General features: G+C 42.4%; 1 protein-coding gene across 1 annotated transcript; it reads right to left on the reverse strand.

Annotated features, from left to right (window-relative positions):
• Positions 1-213: 213 nt before the first annotated feature.
• Positions 214-5707, reverse strand: mief1 (mitochondrial elongation factor 1). The gene is made up of 5 exons (XM_083977563.1): positions 5519-5707; positions 5068-5221; positions 4795-4975; positions 4030-4301; positions 214-3274 (listed from the first exon to the last, which is right to left on the reverse strand). The coding sequence occupies exons 2-5, from the start codon at positions 5212-5214 to the stop codon at positions 2435-2437; spliced, it is 1440 nt and encodes a 479-aa protein (XP_083833689.1). The 5' UTR covers positions 5215-5221; positions 5519-5707; the 3' UTR covers positions 214-2434.
• Positions 5708-19947: the final 14240 nt, after the last annotated feature.

Genomic DNA, 19947 nt, shown 5'->3' on the forward strand with positions numbered 1-19947 from the left:
TTTACAATAACATTACAAATGTGGCACAGTGACTCCCCTCACATTAGCACAGTAGTAATTTGTAGCATCAACTAGGCCTGCGAAAGGAAGACGCTTAATATGCACACAAAGAAGATACTACTACTGTGGATTCACTTTATGTCTGTACATCCAGAACAAAGCACTTCATGAAGCACAAGTGATACTGAGTCAATGCAAATAAATATTCGGCTCTTTTTGGTTACAAATGTACAATAAATACAAAAATATTCACCTGTAATATTCTCCATTATTATCTGGATGATTATTTTAACTGAATGCACAACAGAAGTATAAACAACCCTAACCCCATCCACTTTGTACAGTATACAAACTAGGAGGGGGATCGAGGACACTCGCTCCGTATCACTGCACTTTTTTTTTCATTCTAAGGCTAAAAGTGAGAACAAAAAGCAGCCATGTGATTATTTTGGACAATGTATTGAAAGTACTAATTTAGAGAGAATATGCTATAAACTCCACTTGACAGTCTGGCAGCTATTATAGTTGCTCCACCCATGAGCTGACATGAGTAGAACGGCAGCTTAAATTGATGAAGCTCCACTGAGTACCAAGCTACCCTATCAGAAACCTTGGCTATCGAAGCTGCTGTTATATAACTGAGGATCGGGGAGCAGATCCCCCTGATCAGATCATATTCTACTGAGATTAGCACCTGTAATCTATGAATATACAGCCCCGGTGGTAGTGATTATCACCACAGGTCACATAACCACAGCTGATCTGTGCTGTGTTTCGTAGTGCTGAGTGACGCAGCCTCCATGTATCACTAATCCACGTATGGCTGCCTACTCAAAACAGACCGGGCCAGATCGGTTACCTACAAGTTAATCAGGGTTTAATGTGGACCTAAAACGTGCACAGGTATGCACATAAACACAAACACAGTACTACAGAGGTAACAGGCTCCGTGCTTTAACTGAAACCAAGACAGGAGCTTAAGTTAATACTGAGACTAATTCACCAAATGATAAAAATGCACAGAATCTCCTGCAGGTTTGTTCCAACAACGTTCACAGCGGTATGTTGTCGTCTCTGAAATTTCTGAAATCTAAAAATGTCCAACCAATATTACCCCCCCCTTGCTACAAAGATTTGGACCCAACCAAGGCAAGACCAAAGAGGATCTGAACTGCAATTTGAATTAAAGCAAAAAACCAGTAGACTACAGCGCTTAGAGTGTCAAACTTGAACACCTGCGCACAACATTGTTGCGCATTCGCTTCAGAGCTGTTTGACAGTGCAAAATAACCTGTGATGGAGGTCAGACAAAATAATGATGAGTTGATAAAGCGTATAAGACCCGTGCACCCACAAAACAAATGTGAGACTGGAGAAGAAGCCAACAGTCAAAAGCAACAAACAAAGAGTGGCTCTGTTAGACAGTCACATGGAAGTATCTCTTCACATCAGAAATCACTGTGATAGAAAATTATGGTGTTGTATTTTGGTTCAGATTTCATAAAATCACCAACAAATCAGGCATATTTCCATTAATGTTAGTATATTCCATCCTGGGATGCACATTAGATTTACTATCAGTTCCATTGTTGAATTGTGTGAAAGATTAGGAATAGTCATCAAAGCACAGGTCAGTCTATATTCACCCATTTGATATGTTGTTTAGGTAGCAAACACATGCAAGCTGCAGACATTCCACACACAGCCTAATGTTTGCTTTCTCATACCAATGGAAACATGTAAAGCAGACATCTTGAATGTGGCCACTGTGTTAATGAAGTTTTTTTTCTTATATATCAGCAAAGAGGACATGAAGTTAGCTTGTCTCAAGAATGCTGAGTCATGACTGATCAATAATTTATTAGCTTTCGGGTTGTCATACACACAATCAACAATACATTCTATCCCTCGACACAGTGGCATGGACCCATCTTTAAACAGTCGAAGATGCAACCATGGTAACGTTCACTGCATCAGACATGTCTTTGTTCCTAAAACTCTCCAACCAGTTAAAAAAAAAAAGCTCAAATATGGCATTCTCCATTTTCATACGGATCAATCAATCCACAGCTCGGTCCCTTCAGCATGTCTGCTCTTAGCTTCATTAACACAATGTCTCTAATGAGAACCATGAACGCCAATGACCCTTCACTTTCATCTGACATTGAGATATTGATGATAATTCCACATCCAGTTTTTATGAAACTGGTCTGACACTAAATAACTGCTACTGTGTGCATCACACTTTCTCACAGATATTCATGAAGAGGCAATGAAAAATCAAGAGATCTTTTTTTTTTTTTTTAGGAGAGGATGAATCCATGCAGATGGGTTTTTTTTCCCCCAGGGGCCTCATTTTGGTGAGAGGGCACCGTTGCCCACAAAAACTGTGGTTGACATGTCGCTGCCACGCTGCTTTGTGGCGGCGTGGTTCTCAGGGATGGGGAGGCGGTGCCATTGCAGTTCTCAGCAGCCCCTCAGGATCTGAGAGGGCACAGTAGAGGGTGTAGCCGAGCTCGTCCACTTCCTGTTCCGTCAGCTCACAGAATAAGTTGACTTTCGGGCTGAGGGCACATTGCAGCCTCCCGGCCTCTAGGTGTCCCACTAGTGCTCGTAGCAGCTGGAGGAAGCGGTCGGCCAGCGCTTCCTGGGTCCAGTCGCCTTCCTTTTCACTCAGCAATAAGATGGCGTTGGTGAGCTGGCTGGCGTTGAGCCGGTTAAGGGCAGGGTTGAGCTTGCAGACCGCTTTCGCCACCTTTAGGCAGGCGCATCGGCAGCCTCCGTCCTCCTGATCCAGAGCCCTGAGTCGCGCCGTCTCGGCCACACGGAAGCTCTGCCGCCACAGGTTTTCGTGGCGCTCTGCGGCAAGTCGATGTGGTTTAGCGATGAGCGAGGTCCCGTCCTCCATCACAAGTAATGGTAGGAAGTCCACGTACAGTTTCCTGTCCGTCTCATATTGCACCTCCAGGGTCAGCGTTTCTGAGGGAACGACAGGACGGATGACATAGTCGAGGACGCTCCCTATGGCCGGCCAGTTGATGGAGCCAGCCACGAGCTTGTCAAAGACCTCAAGGACTGTTTTAGGGGAGAGGTAACCTCCGACCATGCAGCGGTCCCAATAGCTGCTGTTCCTTGGGAAATATTCCAAGTTCTCCCTGCGAACGAGCCAGAAACCCGGGACATTCATGATGGTGTCCTCCCCTGGGATGGATGACCACAGGTTCTTCTCCAAGATGAGAGGCACCATGAGCTGGGCATGGTCTGCTGTAACCACCTACGAGAGGGGGGAAATCAAACATGCTTAAAGGGATAGTTCAACATTTTGGCAAATTGGCCCATTGCCATAATCGCTATAGTCATAGCAGTAGATTCGTTACCTTTAATTGTCGGTGTAAGCTATTTTTAGAACGGTGGAGCAGAGCGGCAGGCTGCTCAGGGCTATACTATGGAGGCTAAGGGAATTTCTTGGTTTCCCTCATCAAACTCATCAAATATACAACCCAACAACTCAAAAACGCTATCGTGGACAAGTTGTGAGCTGCACAATCACAACGCTATGAGATAATAACGGAACGTTACGAGACGGAGCTGTTTTAGAGGTAAATTAATGCAAAACCGCTGATGCGCGTTGCGTTCAGGGACAGTTTTTCAGCAAGAAGACTCTGTATTACCCTGTTTTACCTCAAAAACGGCTCCGTTTCGTAACGTTCCATTATTATCTGATAGCGTGGTGATTGTGCAGGTCACAACTTGTCCATGAAAGCGTTTTGGAGTTTGGGGATTTTGTATTTGATGAGTTTGATGAGGGAAACCAAGAAATTCCTTTAGCCTCCATAGCGTAGCTCTGAGCAGCTCCGCCGTTCTAAAAGTAGCTTACACCGACAAATAAAGGTAACGAACCTACTGCTATGACTATAGCGATTATGGCAATGGGCCAATTTGCCAAAATGTTGAACTATCCCTTTAAAAAAATACTAAAATTATAGTACTTCTATCAACAAGCAGGACTGAACATGTGAAACCTCTTACCTGCAGGTCATCGTACAAACTGCCACTCAGGTACATCTCCCTCAGCGGCATGTCAGGCAGTTTGGCATGAAGAAACACTCTGAGCTCCGCACAGATGTCCAGCGCTGCCCTCCTGGCCACCGCCTGCTCCTCAGTAGGGATGTTCACATTATTCTGGTAGAACTCCCACAGATGTTCCTGCAGGGACAAACGCATCCGGGCCCTCATCAGGTCAGATTGAGTGGTGCCGCTGCCTCCCACAGCAGCTCGACCCATGGCCCTCCGCAGACAGTCTGAAAAGATTGGAGGCAAAAGAACGTTAAAAGATGTATTAATGCAGAATTTTGTGACCATCCACCATTTCAAATAATGAATTTAAAGGTGAGGCAGTGGGTAAAGGTGCAGAGGGTGCGTTGGGGAAGCATGGGTGTGCACTCTAAATATAAAGCTTAATTAAGTTGAATAAAAGCTAAAAACAAACAAACAAAAAAACTATTGTCTACAAAGAATAAATTAAGTTAATGAGAGATATGGAAACATCAAGTATCAACTACATCACTGTCAAACTCAGAGAAAGGCTGGGTGACTAACTACAGTGCTACAGAGAGACAAGACCCACTGTAAAGGAACAGCAAGAATCCTCCAAGTAGGCTGTAGGCTGATTAAAAAAAAAAAAAAAACTTAGCTGGTTGGAGAGTCTCATGCACAAAACCGGTAACTCAATGTTTTAATCAATCACAGAAAAAAAACTTTCAAAGATGACTTTGAAAGTTTCCCTCCCCTCACCTGGTTCAAAAGCATGAGCAGAGGTGGGCAGAGACTGGAGCGACCTGCTGACTGTGGACTTCATGTCATGGTTCAGTACCCGTGGAGATGAACCCATCCATGCAGGCTCCTCCCAGCTCCTCTTTCCTGTCTGCTCCATCTTGGTGGGGCTTGTGGGCGCACTTATGGCACGGTCATACATCTGCATAACAAACAAGTTGTGTGCCATTTGGTACGGATGCTTCTCTAAGAGCATTAGGAAAACAATCAAGAGATTAATGACTGCTGACTTACTCTTTTGACAGCTAGTGTGGCGATGCCAAGCATGGCTGCTCCTCCCACGCCTAACACCAGCTTGGCATTGGAAAGCATGAAGTCGATGGCTGTGCCAAGCCCATTGTCATCTTTCTTCCCTTTGCGGTCTCCATTCACCCCCGCCATCCTGCCACTGAAACGGAGGTAAGGAGAGATAATCAGAGAGAAGGAGACAGGTAGAAAGATGATACAAAATAGGTATTGTTTTTGTTCCATTTTTAACTAAAAGGCTACCCTCAAACATTGGGTAACCAGACACTTAAGTACTGTATAGCAACACAGATAGTTTGGACAGCATCTTTCAATCAGCATTGACTGATTACTAAGAACCTAAAGATGTTAAATAGGTGGGGTCATCCCCCATGACGCACAAAGAATGTCTCAGATCTAAAAAGTGTTACTACTGAGCACATTCCTCCTGTAAACTCACCTGGGAGATTCACCTCCAAACAACCTTTAACCCTCCTCCAGATAACCTGTGAGCCCCTTCCCCCTACATAAGCCCACCCAGCCGACTGTTGAGGAAGAACTGGCCCCTCTTCAGCGCGTCCTCCTTGTCTGCTGGTACAGTCAGGGCTTGGCAGCGGCGAAACTCACGAGCCACGGCACGACGATAGTAATTGCGGTCAGTGTACTGAAGGTGACGGCCTGCACGGAGCAGCGCCCGGTACAGCTCCAGCACAGCACTGCGAGACCAGCCGCCCATTAGGGACCACACATGGAGAGGGGGGACACCCTGGCACCTGGACAAAGGAGAGCAGAAGCTGTGTGATGAATACTAGTGTAATGGTGTGGACAAAAATCTTATCTGGTCTTCCAGAAATGTAACAGGTCAGACTTGAATGGTTAAAGGGATAGTTCGACATTGTGGCAAATTCACCTATTGCCATTACCTTTAATTATCAGTGTATGTTGTTTTGAGATCCACGGGGCAGAGAGGCGAGCTGCTCAGTGAACACAATGGAGGTGAATGGTACAGGTCCCCTGTCCCTCAAATACACAATCCAACAACTCCAAAGCGCTCTCGTCGAGAAGATGTGACATGCACATTCACCAAGCTATGAAATAATAATGTAACATTAAGAGACAGAGTTGTTTTTTGAGGCAAATGCAGCCGAACTACATTCCAGACACGGCTGCTGGGCGGAGTGATTTCAAAAGCACAAGCAGTTCCTGTTTGCTTCATGTGTCATATTGTTACATAATTATACATGATTATTTCATAGCGTGGTGAATGCGCAAGTCACATTTTCAAGAGTGTTTTGGAGTTGTTGGATTGTGTATTTGATGAGTTTTGAAGGACAGAGGACCTGTACCGTTCACCTCCATTGTGTTCGCTGAGCAGCTCGCGTCTCTGCCCCGCAGATCTCAAAACAACATGCACCGATAGTTAAGGTACTGAACCTATCCCTATGACTATTGGGATTATGGCAATAGGCGAATTTGCCAAAATGTTGAACTATCCCTTTACAGTAACAGTTAAGAGAGTGAGCAGTACTTTGAGGAGCTATTAACAAGAGACAGGAAAGCTACCTGCCTGTCACTTTTGGTAAGAAGCCTGGATTCATTCATTCAGCCAGGACCATTCATGCAATAAGTTCACTCTATCCCCCCCATTTCATTTATGATGAGCAATATCACAAGTTTTATGTTCCATAACTACTTCCCCTCTGTTTTGTGGAAAACACTGAAAACAACCCTTTGCCAGATAAGGCTGGTACTGACATTTACAAACTGCTGCTCTGGTGCAGTCTCAGCTCGCAGTAACTGTACCGTTAGCTAACGTTAGCATCCATGCAAATTTGACCACTTATGCACATTAGGTCAATGTTTGTCTAACTCCCAACGACTGCTTCGTGGCCACTGCTGCCACAGAGCAGAAGATAACAACACAGTGAGCTGCCGAGGTCCCCCTGTCTATAGAAAATGGCTGGCTCAACGCAAAGTCACACATCTCATGACTAGCTTGTTAGCTTAACATGCTAACCATCTAGCTGTTGGGCTCGGCAGCGCTGACCTTACCTTTATCCAAACTCACTGACTAAACGCACTCATAAAACAGTGGAATATAAAGGTGTAAGCAAAAACACAAGTACACACAACAGAGAAACACGAAGAAACCTACGTTTCAGAAATTAAACCAAGGAGTTTAGTCTTCAGACAGAGGCAGGGGTGTGCACAAGCCGGGGTCAGACTCGACTGTAACACCGGAATCAGTGTACTACTCAAATACTACATCCGGGTTGTCGTTTATGTTGTTACATTTGGGGGAAAAAAAAAAAAAGAAGTGATACATGTAATAATAATTCCTGTTTTATATCAATGTTGCACTCAGAAATTACGTTTATTTTCATGTTTGGGTTGATCCTTGTCATTGCTATGAATAAATCAAGATACAATCATGTAAAAAAAAAAAAAAAAAAAAAATGTAGGCTAAAGGTGCAATTTTATGCATTAGGCCTATAATTTTTTTTCTACCATGTGTCCAACTCATAGACTGTAGGCTATATAAAAGGTCCAACTGCTCGCTTAATTGAACTGGAATGTAAACTCAGTTCAATCTCTTTTTAGATTGTGTTATCATTACAGTGTCATGTGGTTTATGCTTAAAGTTACCTCAGAACAAAAATGTCCTCTGTGGTAGTGTAAGTAATGCCATAATAACTGTTAAATCAATTCAACTGTAGGTGGTGTACCAATCAAAGTATGTATAGTGATTCATGTTAGTGAATAAAGTAGGCCTAATTCGGAGTGTTGTGGTTGTCATTTCATCAGTTGGTCAGCTGTAGTGCCAACAGAGTAGCTATAATTATAATAATAAGGCCTCAAAAATTAATATGGACAATCTCGAAGGATGTTACAGAGAAGAAGAAGATGGACAGCCCTGCTTTTTCGGAGGGAAACACAGTGAGTCAAACTTAGCCTACATGAAAGACTTGTGAGGCACAACAACAGCAAAGTTCACCTCTCATGGCCAATACTGATATATGAGGTTAATTTGGATAAATAAATCACAAAGCAATTAATTTGATAAATGTTTTAATTTCTCAACAGTGTTTGATATAGCCTACTGTACTTCATTTTAAAAAAAAAAGGATCCAACCTGATGAAAGAGCTGAATGGAGAAGAGGAGTTTGTGAAGTTACCTTGTAAACAGGTGACATCCTCAGAGCTTCTTATTTTGTGCATGAAGTTCAGGAGCGTGTGTTCGTGAGCCAATTTCTGTAGTTCACTGACCAGTTTGGTGACATATAAATAATGTTCAATGTTTCTTTATAACCTTCCTATCACTTAGCTACATTGACACATTGATTATTGGATCAGTTCACCAGAAAGCTGTTCTGTGCATTTCCATGTGTTTATGAGTATGTGCTCTAATCACTGTTAAAATTTTGCCTAGTACAATATATTCATATGCAAATTATGTACAGTCTTAAAAATATATCATATATTCTATTGCACCACGGAATATTTATCATATCAATTTGCTCTCAAAAATGTAGTTATTCTATAAAATGAATACAGAGTTCAGCTCATTGCTTTTAGGTATAACAGTATGACGAACTGATGAGTTATTGACATTGAGCCAATCACTTTGCTGTCATGTTACAAAGCTGATACATCTCACACTGAAATTATCTAAAGTTAGCATTCTATATTTACTCACACCCTTGTGACATTTGTACCAGTGCCCAGAGACCTCTGATAGCCTTGTACCAATGACACAATCAGAGACTCTTACATGTCTTACATTTATTTGGTTTGTTATATATTTTTTAAAAGACTTAAAAAACATTTTCACTCAATGAAAAACAACATGGGTACATGATCCATATGTCAAGCAACAAAAAACACTTTTACATAAAAAGACATTGTGATAGAAATAAGACAAAAAAATACCATCACATTAAAGAGCAATATAATGAATTTGCTTGTATAATTGATTTAAGGCACACAAACATTTATGGCAAGGAATTAAGACTTTGACAAATGTGTGCATTTGTGTTGTTCTTATAGGGACTGAAAAAGACAGCTGACAACTTAAAAGGAAAATTAAATTAAAGACAAATTAGTAAAACCGGATGACAATACCCTCATTCATGAGAAATCTGAATGGAGAATGAAAATGATGTGAATCATATATTGTGGCCTTCACAGTCAATCCAAGCACATCACAACCCAACTGAACACCTATTTGAGATTGCGGACTGATGTGTAAGAGTGCACTCTCCACCATCATCATCCTCATCATCATTAAATCATCACATAAGGGAATATATTTTTGGAAGAGTGACGTTCAATCCCACAGATCATGGTTGCCCCACACCTCACTAAGGCACTTTGTGTTGGTTTTTCCTTTTATTTGTATCCCGTCCGTATTTCAGACAATTTACGCTGTGTCATTTTTTCCAGACTTACACCAACAAATGAATACTGACTGAATATACAATGCAAGTTATACATCAACTGTGTTTTTACTTGCAACATTCAACAAAGGAAACCAACTTGTAGTGTGACATGATTATATTTTAATAATAACTTATTATATACTTTTGTTAGCTTAGTTTTAACCATCTCTACATTGATATGCTTCTCTCATTTTTTCTGCAATAATGCACCCCTGTTTACATTACATTTCTTGCAAACCTAATTTTACATTCTGGAGAACGTAGGTCAGATGGGACTGCTGGGACTGGTGGCTATAGGAAATGTCCTCTGTCCATGGGCAGAGCAGGAAAATTTTGAAGTAATCAAGGATCTGGATTATTGGGGGATTTTTATGGGAAAACTCTGTATTTTATTCTTCTTTTTGGCCCCGTTATTACAAGTATATTGCATCAAATGGCCTGAAAATCCAAGACAAACTTATGATCAGGGCATGTATTTCATTCCTTTCATCCTAGGTATGATATGTATGTCTCTAATGTCATCGTGCTGAAGTAGCCAACACAAGTAGCGCTCCGTCCCCATGCCCCATCCACTGGTGAGGAGTGGTTTCACTTGGCGCATGCTAATGTACCATTTATAGGACTGCTCAGGCACTGCATGGTGTCTCAGGGCCTCCTGTACCATCTGAGTAGTGGAATGACGTTCACCAAGACCCACAGTCTCACCCAGCCCCAGCAGAAGATCAGCAGCTTTGGCTTTGCACTGCCCTGTGCCCTCAACATATGCCTGGTAGAAGGGAACTCCCAGATGGTCCATCTCAGTCAGCCAAACAGCACCACCATATTTCTCTATCAAGACCCGCTCTCCCTTGCGTGTTAGCTTTCTGCCAAACTGGGGCTGACCATCTTGGACCCACTCTACACAGTCAGCAGAGGGCATCATGGGGATGGCCTGGTCTAGAGGGACTCTTGGTAGTGGAGTTTTTCCATCCAGCTTGCTCAGCATGGCTGTGACATGTGAGAGGGTCCCAGCAGTGTTGAGAATTATATCTGAGTGTTTCTTCAACATGGACTTGGTCAGATGAGCCACGTATCCCTCTGCTGTGGAAATGGCTTTTTCCATGTCACCTAGCAGTTCACACTCCACATGGTAGAACTGGTTCAAGTGTGTGACATCAGGATCTTCCCCTCTAAAACTGGGAGATATGTAGTAGGTCCCTGGCAGGTTCTCCTGGAAGCGAAGGAAGTATTCGAGAACAAACTGCATTGAGTCGGCCAGGTAGATGTCCTGGCCCAGCAGATTAACAGATACTGGTTCCGAGTCAGATCCCAAGCCCATTGGTGAGGAGATGGTGTCTGTGGTGAGAGGGGTCAGTGCGTAGGAGTACTGGCAGGTATTGTGAAAATACTCCACTGTGCTGTGGAAAAGAGTGTTTTGAATCTGGAACATGTTGCGATACCACTGGCTCTTGATGGCAAGTGTTGAGTGGGATTTGGGGTCTTCCCATGAATGAGGAGGTCCGCAGTTGGAAATTTTTGAGTGGACTGCTTTGAGGGTCTCAGCGTCAGCCACTGGGCCATCGAGTGATGACACATATCCTGGGTAGCTCTCAAAGTATTCTGGTTGCTGCTCAGCAGGCTTGGCACCATCTGGTGAAGGTAACAAGGGGATCAGCTTGGCATGAGCATAGTCGATCTCAAATCCCTCAAAGATCAGTGCAACACCTCGAGCTCTCATCCCCTGTTCTAGTAGTCGGGCAACCTTTTGAGTGGCTAAGATCAGTGCTTTGTATTCAGCATCATCCAGTTTGAAGATGTCACTGGACAGGGGTTTGCGTGGCACCACAACTGTCAGTCCAGGAGTGTTTGGGTATGGTGTGAGGAAGGCCACGTGCTCACTGTCTTCCCACACTCTCCACTGTTGCTGCTCTCCACGTACAATACGGCTGAACAGGTTATCATTAGATGGGTCCCCAAAAAAGTCAAAGCAAGAGGGTGCATTTGGTGTTGGCAGTCCACTTCTAATCTTGGCTTGAACCTGGGTGAGTCCTTCATCATCCCAGCGTGGGCCACTTTTTGAGGTGCAGTAGCCAGGATCGTAGGCCTGAAACTCCTCTTCACCAGCAAGATGGGGTTGCCATTTTGGCTCAACGCCATGAAGTGGGAGCAGTCTGATTTGTGCAGGATGATTAGAGGTTGGATTGAAAACCATGGCACAGCGCTGCACTCCCAGTGTCTCACATAGTAAGCTGGACACATCTCTTGCTCCTTGTAGCATCGCCACAAAATCAGGTGTGGCCAAGTGGAAGATGCTTCTTGCCCCACTTAGAGTTTTTCTTGTCAGAATGGTTGACCCAGGGGTCCAAGGGTTGGGATTCAGGTAAGCAACTAGCTCATCTGTTTCCCAGATAACATTAGTGAAGCTTTTCAGAGGCCTCAGGACTTCCACTCGTGAAATCCCACTTATCATTGATGCCACAAACATAACACCGGCATTTGTTTCGATGATGGCATCCCCTTTAGTGTCCACAGCAATGATACCTGCGCAGATCCCATTGAGATTTTCAGCCATTACTTCTCTACATGCCTGCCTAAGGCTATAGCCTTTGTGATGGTGAAGACTGGCTATTTTCTGGGCAACTGTGTGCCTCAGAAATACATCTCCATCTCCAGAGCAGGTAATAGCTACTTTGTCATCGGCATATATTCCTGCCCCCACTACTGCCGTATCCCCAACTCGCCCTTTCAGCTTTCCTACTACCCCACCTGTGGAGGATGCAGCAGCCAACTCATGCCAGTGATCCAAGGCCACAGCTCCAACTGTTTGAGGGTGATTGTTTTTTGAGGTATTTCCACTACTGAGCTTTGCAGTTAACTCTCTGTGGCGTGTATCAGTGTAGAAATACTCCGACCCAACAGGCTTCTCCTTCTCCTCCAGCCCTTGTAGAAACTCCTCAGCTCCATCTCCCACAATGAGTGAATGTGAGCTTTTCTCCATGACACATCTGGCTGCTTTTATTGGGTTCTTGACACTTTCTACACAAGCCACAGATCCTGACTTTGATGTACTGCCATCTACAATGGTTGCTTCCAATTCATTTTTGCCATCTTTGTTTAGCACTGAGCCTTTACCGGCATTGAAAAGGAAGCAGTCCTCCAGAGCTTCGACTGACCTCTGAACTGCATCCAGACTTCTGCCACCTTGTTGAAGCACCTGGCATCCAAGGGTTAATGCAGTCTGTAGGGAGAACTCAATAACCCCAATCACATAGGGGTTCAACATCATCTCTTCCCCAGCTCCACCATGGATCAACAGAGTGTAGTCGGGACTATTGCCTGAAGTGGAGTCAACCTTGCTTTTGGCATTGTTTGAATGGTATGTTGGTCCATTCATTTTCTCAGTTTGACCCTGTTGGAGTAGACACTCAAGGGCTCCCATCTGGTTTGCAATGGCATATCTAACAGCTAGTAGCATCACTAACTTCAAGTTTATCCTCAGGTTTTCTTGGAGCTTTTTCAGTGTCAGAGCAAAGCTCCCTTTCCCATTAAGCACTATGCGAACCTTGTCTTTTTTTCCGAGGTAGGTTACAGCCAGCTGATCTTGGGCATAAACATTCCCTACTCCACACTCTACACCCTCCATCAGATCTGTACCAGTGATGTACACAGATGGACACCCAAAGGGGTCCAGAAACTTTCTCAGAGGATTATCAGATGGCAAAGATCGACGCAGGGCAGCTAGATGGGGACCAACACCTTGACCACTTTTGGTGTTTTTGATTAGGCTCTTATGCTCCACAAACGCAATGTGGAACAAGCGTAGGAGGTCAGTTGTGTATTGGATTGTGTTATCTGGGCCAACACAAGATGCCAAGGCACTTACTAACTTGCGAGAATGCATGGTGAGTGAGTATGTAGGATCACAGCGGCCATGTTTGTAGTGGCGCATATGGGTAGGTGTGACAAGGATATGACTGGCAGCAGATTCCCCAAGAGTTTGTCTCAGGGATAGCTGCAAAGAGAAGTTGATCCAGGCATCATACAGGCCTCTCTGCCCTCTGAGAGTGGAAAAGACATCAGGATAGGAGGACATATCAAAAAAGAGAACTGGATGAGTTGTTTTTAAGTCAGAGCTTGGTTTGGGGTTTTTTACTCCCTGCAAGGGGAATGGCAGGGAAGTTGGACAAACAGAATTAACATTGTTTCCTGTGACAAACCCATTCACATTTTCTGGTTTAGCACAGACTAGGTTTAAGTCGACAGTTTCAGATAGATTGTACACACGCTCAGTCACAAGCCCAGCCACCATTCCATCCACAGCGCTGTGCTCAAACACCATCCCAGCTGTGCCATCCTTGAACACCACCAGGTTCACCACCTTTTAAAAAATAGAAAAATAATTTCAGTGGATGTAAACACTGGCCACCTCAAATAGTACTCCTAAGTGAAAACTGAGCCTTTATAAATTCTTTACAATTTGTGTCCATATCCAAAGCAAAATATCCCATTACTAAAGTAGAAAAATAGATATAGTAAGTAATACTAAGTATAAGTATAATTAAAGTAAAGAAAGCTTTGTTCTGGGAGTATAACGGAATCATATTATAATGTGTGTGTGTATGTATTTTAAAAACCTTTCAGTACCTTGTCATAGTATCTCAGACATGGATTGTCTCCTCCTCCTCCCAGCCTCACTGCATTGAGGATGTCAGCCAGATCAGAAGGTGCATTCAAGTCCTCCAGACAGAGTGTTAGCACAGAGTTCTCCATCAGCCCCAGTGATGCTGCTGCTTCCCCGCCTTGCTCCAGGATCTCTTCCCTGATGGCAGCCCAGGTTTTACGCTGCAGAGCCGAGAGGCTACAGATGACAGAGGGATCATTCTGTTTTCCTGCCTTCGGTTGGCCCATCACCTGTGCCAGCTGGTTGTAGATGTCAATGAACGGTCGAGCAGAAACTGGCCCACCAGTGCTGGGATGCCACAATATGTCAACAGGGAAAACTCCTCCAACACAGGTGATGATAGCATGGAGGCTGTCTGGGTAGACCTGGAAAAGACGAAGCTAAAGGTTAAGAATAGCTCAAAATACTTGGCATATTTGGATCTACTACCTGAAAACATTATCAAAATATTCTCACATTGGCTAGAGAAGTCGTAACAATTAGATACACTATTCGGGGATCAGAGAAAAAATTCTACAAGATATTGCGCCCCTTCTTGGTATTCTATGAGAAACCTTCGACAATAATTAGTAGCCCCCCCTTCCATTCCCCCTTTTCCCCCTATTTCACTCCTCTTTGTTTTGTTTTTTCTTTCTTTTCTCCTTTCTTAAGTATGGTTGTAAATCATTTTTGCGATTTTTATTCTGTCTATTCTTTTTTTTTTCTCAGTGGCTGTAGGAGTATGTCTATGTTTGGTTGTTTGGACAAGGGGTTATGTAGTGACGGGGGTGGATGTTGGACAAAAAATCAAAAATGATCTTCCTGTGCAGTGTCTTATACATGCTTTGTCAATAATAAAAAGACCATTGAAAGTATTATCAAAATGTGTCCTACAAGTACTTACCTTAATTTGATCTTGACTCTTGCCAGGAATCCGGCTGGCAGCAAATACCTCAGACTGCTGTGTGCGCTCCATTGGCACATCGCCCTCTAGTAAGAAGGGCTCACTGTACAGCTTTGCTGCAGCCCAGAGTAGAGCGGCTGCTCTCCCCAGCTGGGTACATGTCTGTGCTTTGGATGGAAGAAGAACTACAGGGAGCGCTGTGGCGGTGGGAAGAGGGTCATCACACAACAGCAGACCTCTCTTGAACTGCTCTGTCACCCAGTTCTCCTGGCCTGCAGCACTGGCTGCTAATTTCTGTTGGGCTTCCTGAAGGAGCTCCCTCTGCTGTTCCAGCACACCTTTGAACTCAGGGTAATGATCAGGACTTAAAGTGAGTTGCAGGACACGGCTCACTTCTTGCAAGGTAACATCCAACTCCGGAACAGGGTAGTCGCGAAGCGTCATGTTGGTATGGAGGAGGCTTGATAGAGAAAAAGAAAAAGAAGGCAAAATAGTGGTGATTCCAGGGAACTAGACACTGATTTAGATCAATAGATAGATACTGAAGCATTTGAAGAATATAGCCTCATCATCTACCGTATGACACTTGGGAACAAAAAATAACGAAACATATTTACGTACATCACTGATCAGTTAAACAACATCTTCAAAATCCTCACAACTGCTAAATAGAATACAATAATTTGACATTTTTTGTAGCAATAGCTGAACAGAACAGAAACAGTAAGTACAGAAAATATTCTCTTAGTTTATGTGCTACTAGCATAGCTCCATTTGACTTCATATCATCTATCAGCAAGTCTACCAGGAGTGGGATTAACGTGTGAGGCCTAATGATCGTGATCATCACTCATCTACTGCAACCACAAGTTTTTTTTGTGAATTGTCTCAGTATTACATGAATTTCAGTGAACTTTGGTTCATGTATTACTGCTCATCTCAGGATTAATTGTAAGGCCCCACCATGAGGTCACTGCTTTGATTTATGATTCAATAGCCTACTTCAGCCCATAGCTCCTGTGTGTCCACCTGACAGAGTTGCTAGCCTAATAGGTCTAGACTGAGTCTTGTCCCAGACAAACATACTGTACACACACAAAAACTGATACAATGCAATATTGTATACTGCTTACATGTCCTTCACATGATGTCCAACCTTTCTTACATTAGTGGAGCCAGTAAGTTAATTATTTGAATCATGGTGAAGGGACTGCTGAGACCAACACAGGTCTCTTTGTTTATCAATGTGGTGACCATGAACGGAATGCATCCAAATTTTACGTCTGTGTGAAACAATAACCCCCTGGACCCGAGTAATGGCTGATAACTAAACCCATCTGCTCACACGTGGAAGCACTTAGTCTGGTTTTGCCACTCCTCCACAGTTTGACATTTTTTCTTGATGGTTGTCATGGAAATGCATCCCTCTCTGTATGACTGTTTCAAAATTAGATTTCTCCTGATTGGCTGCATCAGTTTTAAGCCATCCACACAACGCTGGCTGTCTGGATTCCATCTGAGCATGTTGCCTATTTGGTTTCTGTGAGGATACTGGTCTTATGATACCAATATCTCAATTACAGACACAGTATGACAGATTCTGCCATCACATAATATAATCATTTTCAATGTAACACTACAGGACTTTTTTCTGTAAGAATCAAATGATCAATTGCTATGAACATCAAACTATACTTAGGTATACCATAGTATCAACCTGTTAAAAACCAAGCTAATAGCCTAAACAAAACGCACATAGTTCAAAAATAGTCAGAAATTGGAATTGGAACATTTTCTCCTATTTGGCATAGCTATACTTTAAACTTTAAGTATAAGCCTATTATCCCATTTAAACTCTGTGGTCTCAGTATGCAGATTCTTTTGGTTATATTTGCTCATACTTGTATACTTTATTTGTGTCTGATATGTTGGCCATTATTCTAACACAAGAGACATGAAGGGGATTCATGTCTGTTGTCTGGGATTTCTGTGCTGCTCAGACCATTAAGAACATTTGGAAAATATTTTTGAAAACACTGGGAAACTCAGAACTGCTGTCTTCAGTTGTCATTGTGACTATTATATAACCTGTACACAGCGAGCGCTATGGATTCACATAACAAGGGATTGTTTTTCAGGTGAAACTATAGACTACGATGCATTTTACTACAGCTCAAGTTTCAGTGTGATTTCTTCTTCTATCTTAGTTTTAATCTAATTTCTCCACATAATTTATCTTTTGTAAACGAAAATCAATTAAATAGTTTAAAACAAAGTATCATTAGTAACTATGAAGGCACTTTTGTGTGCCTTTATAATATAAAACCTTGTTTCTAACCACATTCCTCAGATAAGCAATCACCTTAAAAACAGCATAAAAGCAATAAAGGTCATACAAGATGGCCTTTTTGTAAATTTCTACAACTTATACTGGTTTGTGATTATACATATAAAAAAAAAATCAACTTACCTCAGTCTGGAAATTTCTCTAAGAACTGGCCAGTTGGTAGGATAGAAGGACAGTCGTCAGTGGAAAGAAAATCTGGTTGGACCACAAAACCAAGGGTTTGTCTATAATGCAGAAGCAGTGACTCCAATTAAGCAATTGAGTTCCTTGCCTCCCCTCTGTCACTCTCCAAATCACAGTAGCCCTATCTCTCTCTCTCTCTCTCTGACTGTTTCTTCCATGTTTGCTCACGTGTTTTGCAAACCTTACATATCCACTCCACAGTCTAGTTTTACCAAAGCACCACCAACAAAGTATACCACGTGTTTCAAATTACTTTCCCTAACTTTTTGTATGTATTGTTATCAACACATTTTGAGCAGGGAATCATGTGTAAAAAATGTACAAGTTCTCAATGATCAGGAAAACAATAAATCCTGATCAGGATGCAACTAGTGTTAACTTTAATAGCAGCTGTGACAATATGATTCTGACTCATCCAGCAGCTTGATACTGTATGTGGATCCTCTTCTGTATGTTGGAGCAGAACTGAGTGACAAGAAAAAATCTGAGGTGTAACTAATAACTAATCAAAGGCTGGATGGCCAACCTGGCAGCAAAAGTTTTGATATATTGTTTCTATGTGAAATACTAAAACACATTTCTGTTAAAGACACACGTTTTCTTTGGTAAATAAATTACTATGATGGATATAAGAAGAAACCAAGCCTGTCATTTGCACTGGAGCATTTTTACAGTTGGAGTTTCTTATTAAAGGATCAGAACAGTTCTTCTACCACTGACAGACAATGTCTATGTGTATAACCATTACAATACAAAAAGTACCAATCCTCTTGTGATGCCCGGAAATGAATGAACTTGGTCTGCTGTAGTTCTCAAGTATTTCTAAGTATGCCGGGGGTGATGTCTAAATGGTTAGTCTGATAAATACCGCATGAGCCCTAAGCAGCAAGTCCACGTGTTGCCTCCCGGCTGGCTGGACTATTTGCTCATGTCATCCCCCTACTCTGTCCGCCTCGCATTTCCTGTCTGTCTCCACTGTCACTGTATAATGAAGACCTAAAATTCCCAGAAGAAATAAAAAAGTATTACAGCATCAAGGCCTTAATTTACAGATATTAGATGTACCAAATAGCAGCCAGCAATCATATAAAGGTCAGGCAAAACAATATGTCTTGTACAGGTTAATCCACTGTATAGCCTACCTTTGAGGTTGGTCCTCAAACCTGTTTTACAGATATTCTCTAATTAGCTTCAGGATGCACCTCTAAACTTAGATTATATCAGATCATGGAGCACACACAGCAGCTCATTTTACCAGTATGTGCAGGAAACCTGAATCTTAATAGGTATCTTCCCAGACCGCGGCAGCATACAACAAGTAGTAAAGATGTGTGTCTTATGGAAAAGAATGTCAGAAAAAACTTACATTTTAATTATTTGGCTTGTTTTAACATGAACTATTAGTTTTGTGTGTCTGCATTGTTTAACCAGATATTTCATATACAGAATCTGTCTATTCTACATGACCATAAGATTTGATAAATTTGAAATGTTATGTATTCTCAGCCACGAGAACAGCTGTGCTATCACACCACTTGGTGGTGCTAAGACAAACGAAGGAGCTACAGGCATTGAGCTCCTGTAATACCAACAAGAATCTCCAGTTTATGTCCAAAATCCAACACAATACTAGCCTAGAAATCTAGACGCCCCCTAGCGGCAGCAAAAATATTTGCTCCGTAGGTACATTTTAATGATATAGTCTGGCTTGTCAGGCTAACACAATACAAGAGAGAAATGTAAGAGGTGGGAGAGGTGGAGCAGCCACAATTTACACAATTGTGTGGTCAGTGTATGTAAACTGCATGCAATATGTATACAAACAGGGCCCCAATGTAAAATTTTAGCCTATTCTTTGGCTGCATTCTTACTGTGTCTTGCTGTTTGTTTGTGTATTTGGTGGTGACAGGGTGTTTGGAGATTGACTGAAGGCAGCTGGAGAAGGACAATCAGGATAAAGAGTGAAGAGTGAACAATCACCTGTAACTGATTTTATAATATTTTGCCTGTCTCTGTTAGATAGAGAGATACAGAAGATCCTTCATACCTACGGCCACCAGGCTTTTAAATACTTTTAATTCTTCTAATAGACGAGTTACCTGACACATGAATTTACCTGGGGTGAATAAAGTTATTCTTATATTATCTTGCTTATTTTCCAGGATAGCAGGTGTCCATTTCTGCAGAGTGTTGCTGTTTGTTGATGTCTTTTGAATCAATTAGTCAAAAACATTCAGAAATTAGATTTTGCTCAAAATAACAAGTGCAGCTTTGTTTAGTGTCAAGGTTAAATAAGTGATGTGTAATACTTTGGTCCTCTTAAGGTTTCAATTTAATTAAATTTACTGATCCAACTGATTTAATCAGAAATTGTGTT

This window comes from Trachurus trachurus (genome assembly GCF_905171665.1).
Source record: "Trachurus trachurus genome assembly, chromosome: 8".
NCBI lineage: Eukaryota > Metazoa > Chordata > Actinopteri > Carangiformes > Carangidae > Trachurus > Trachurus trachurus.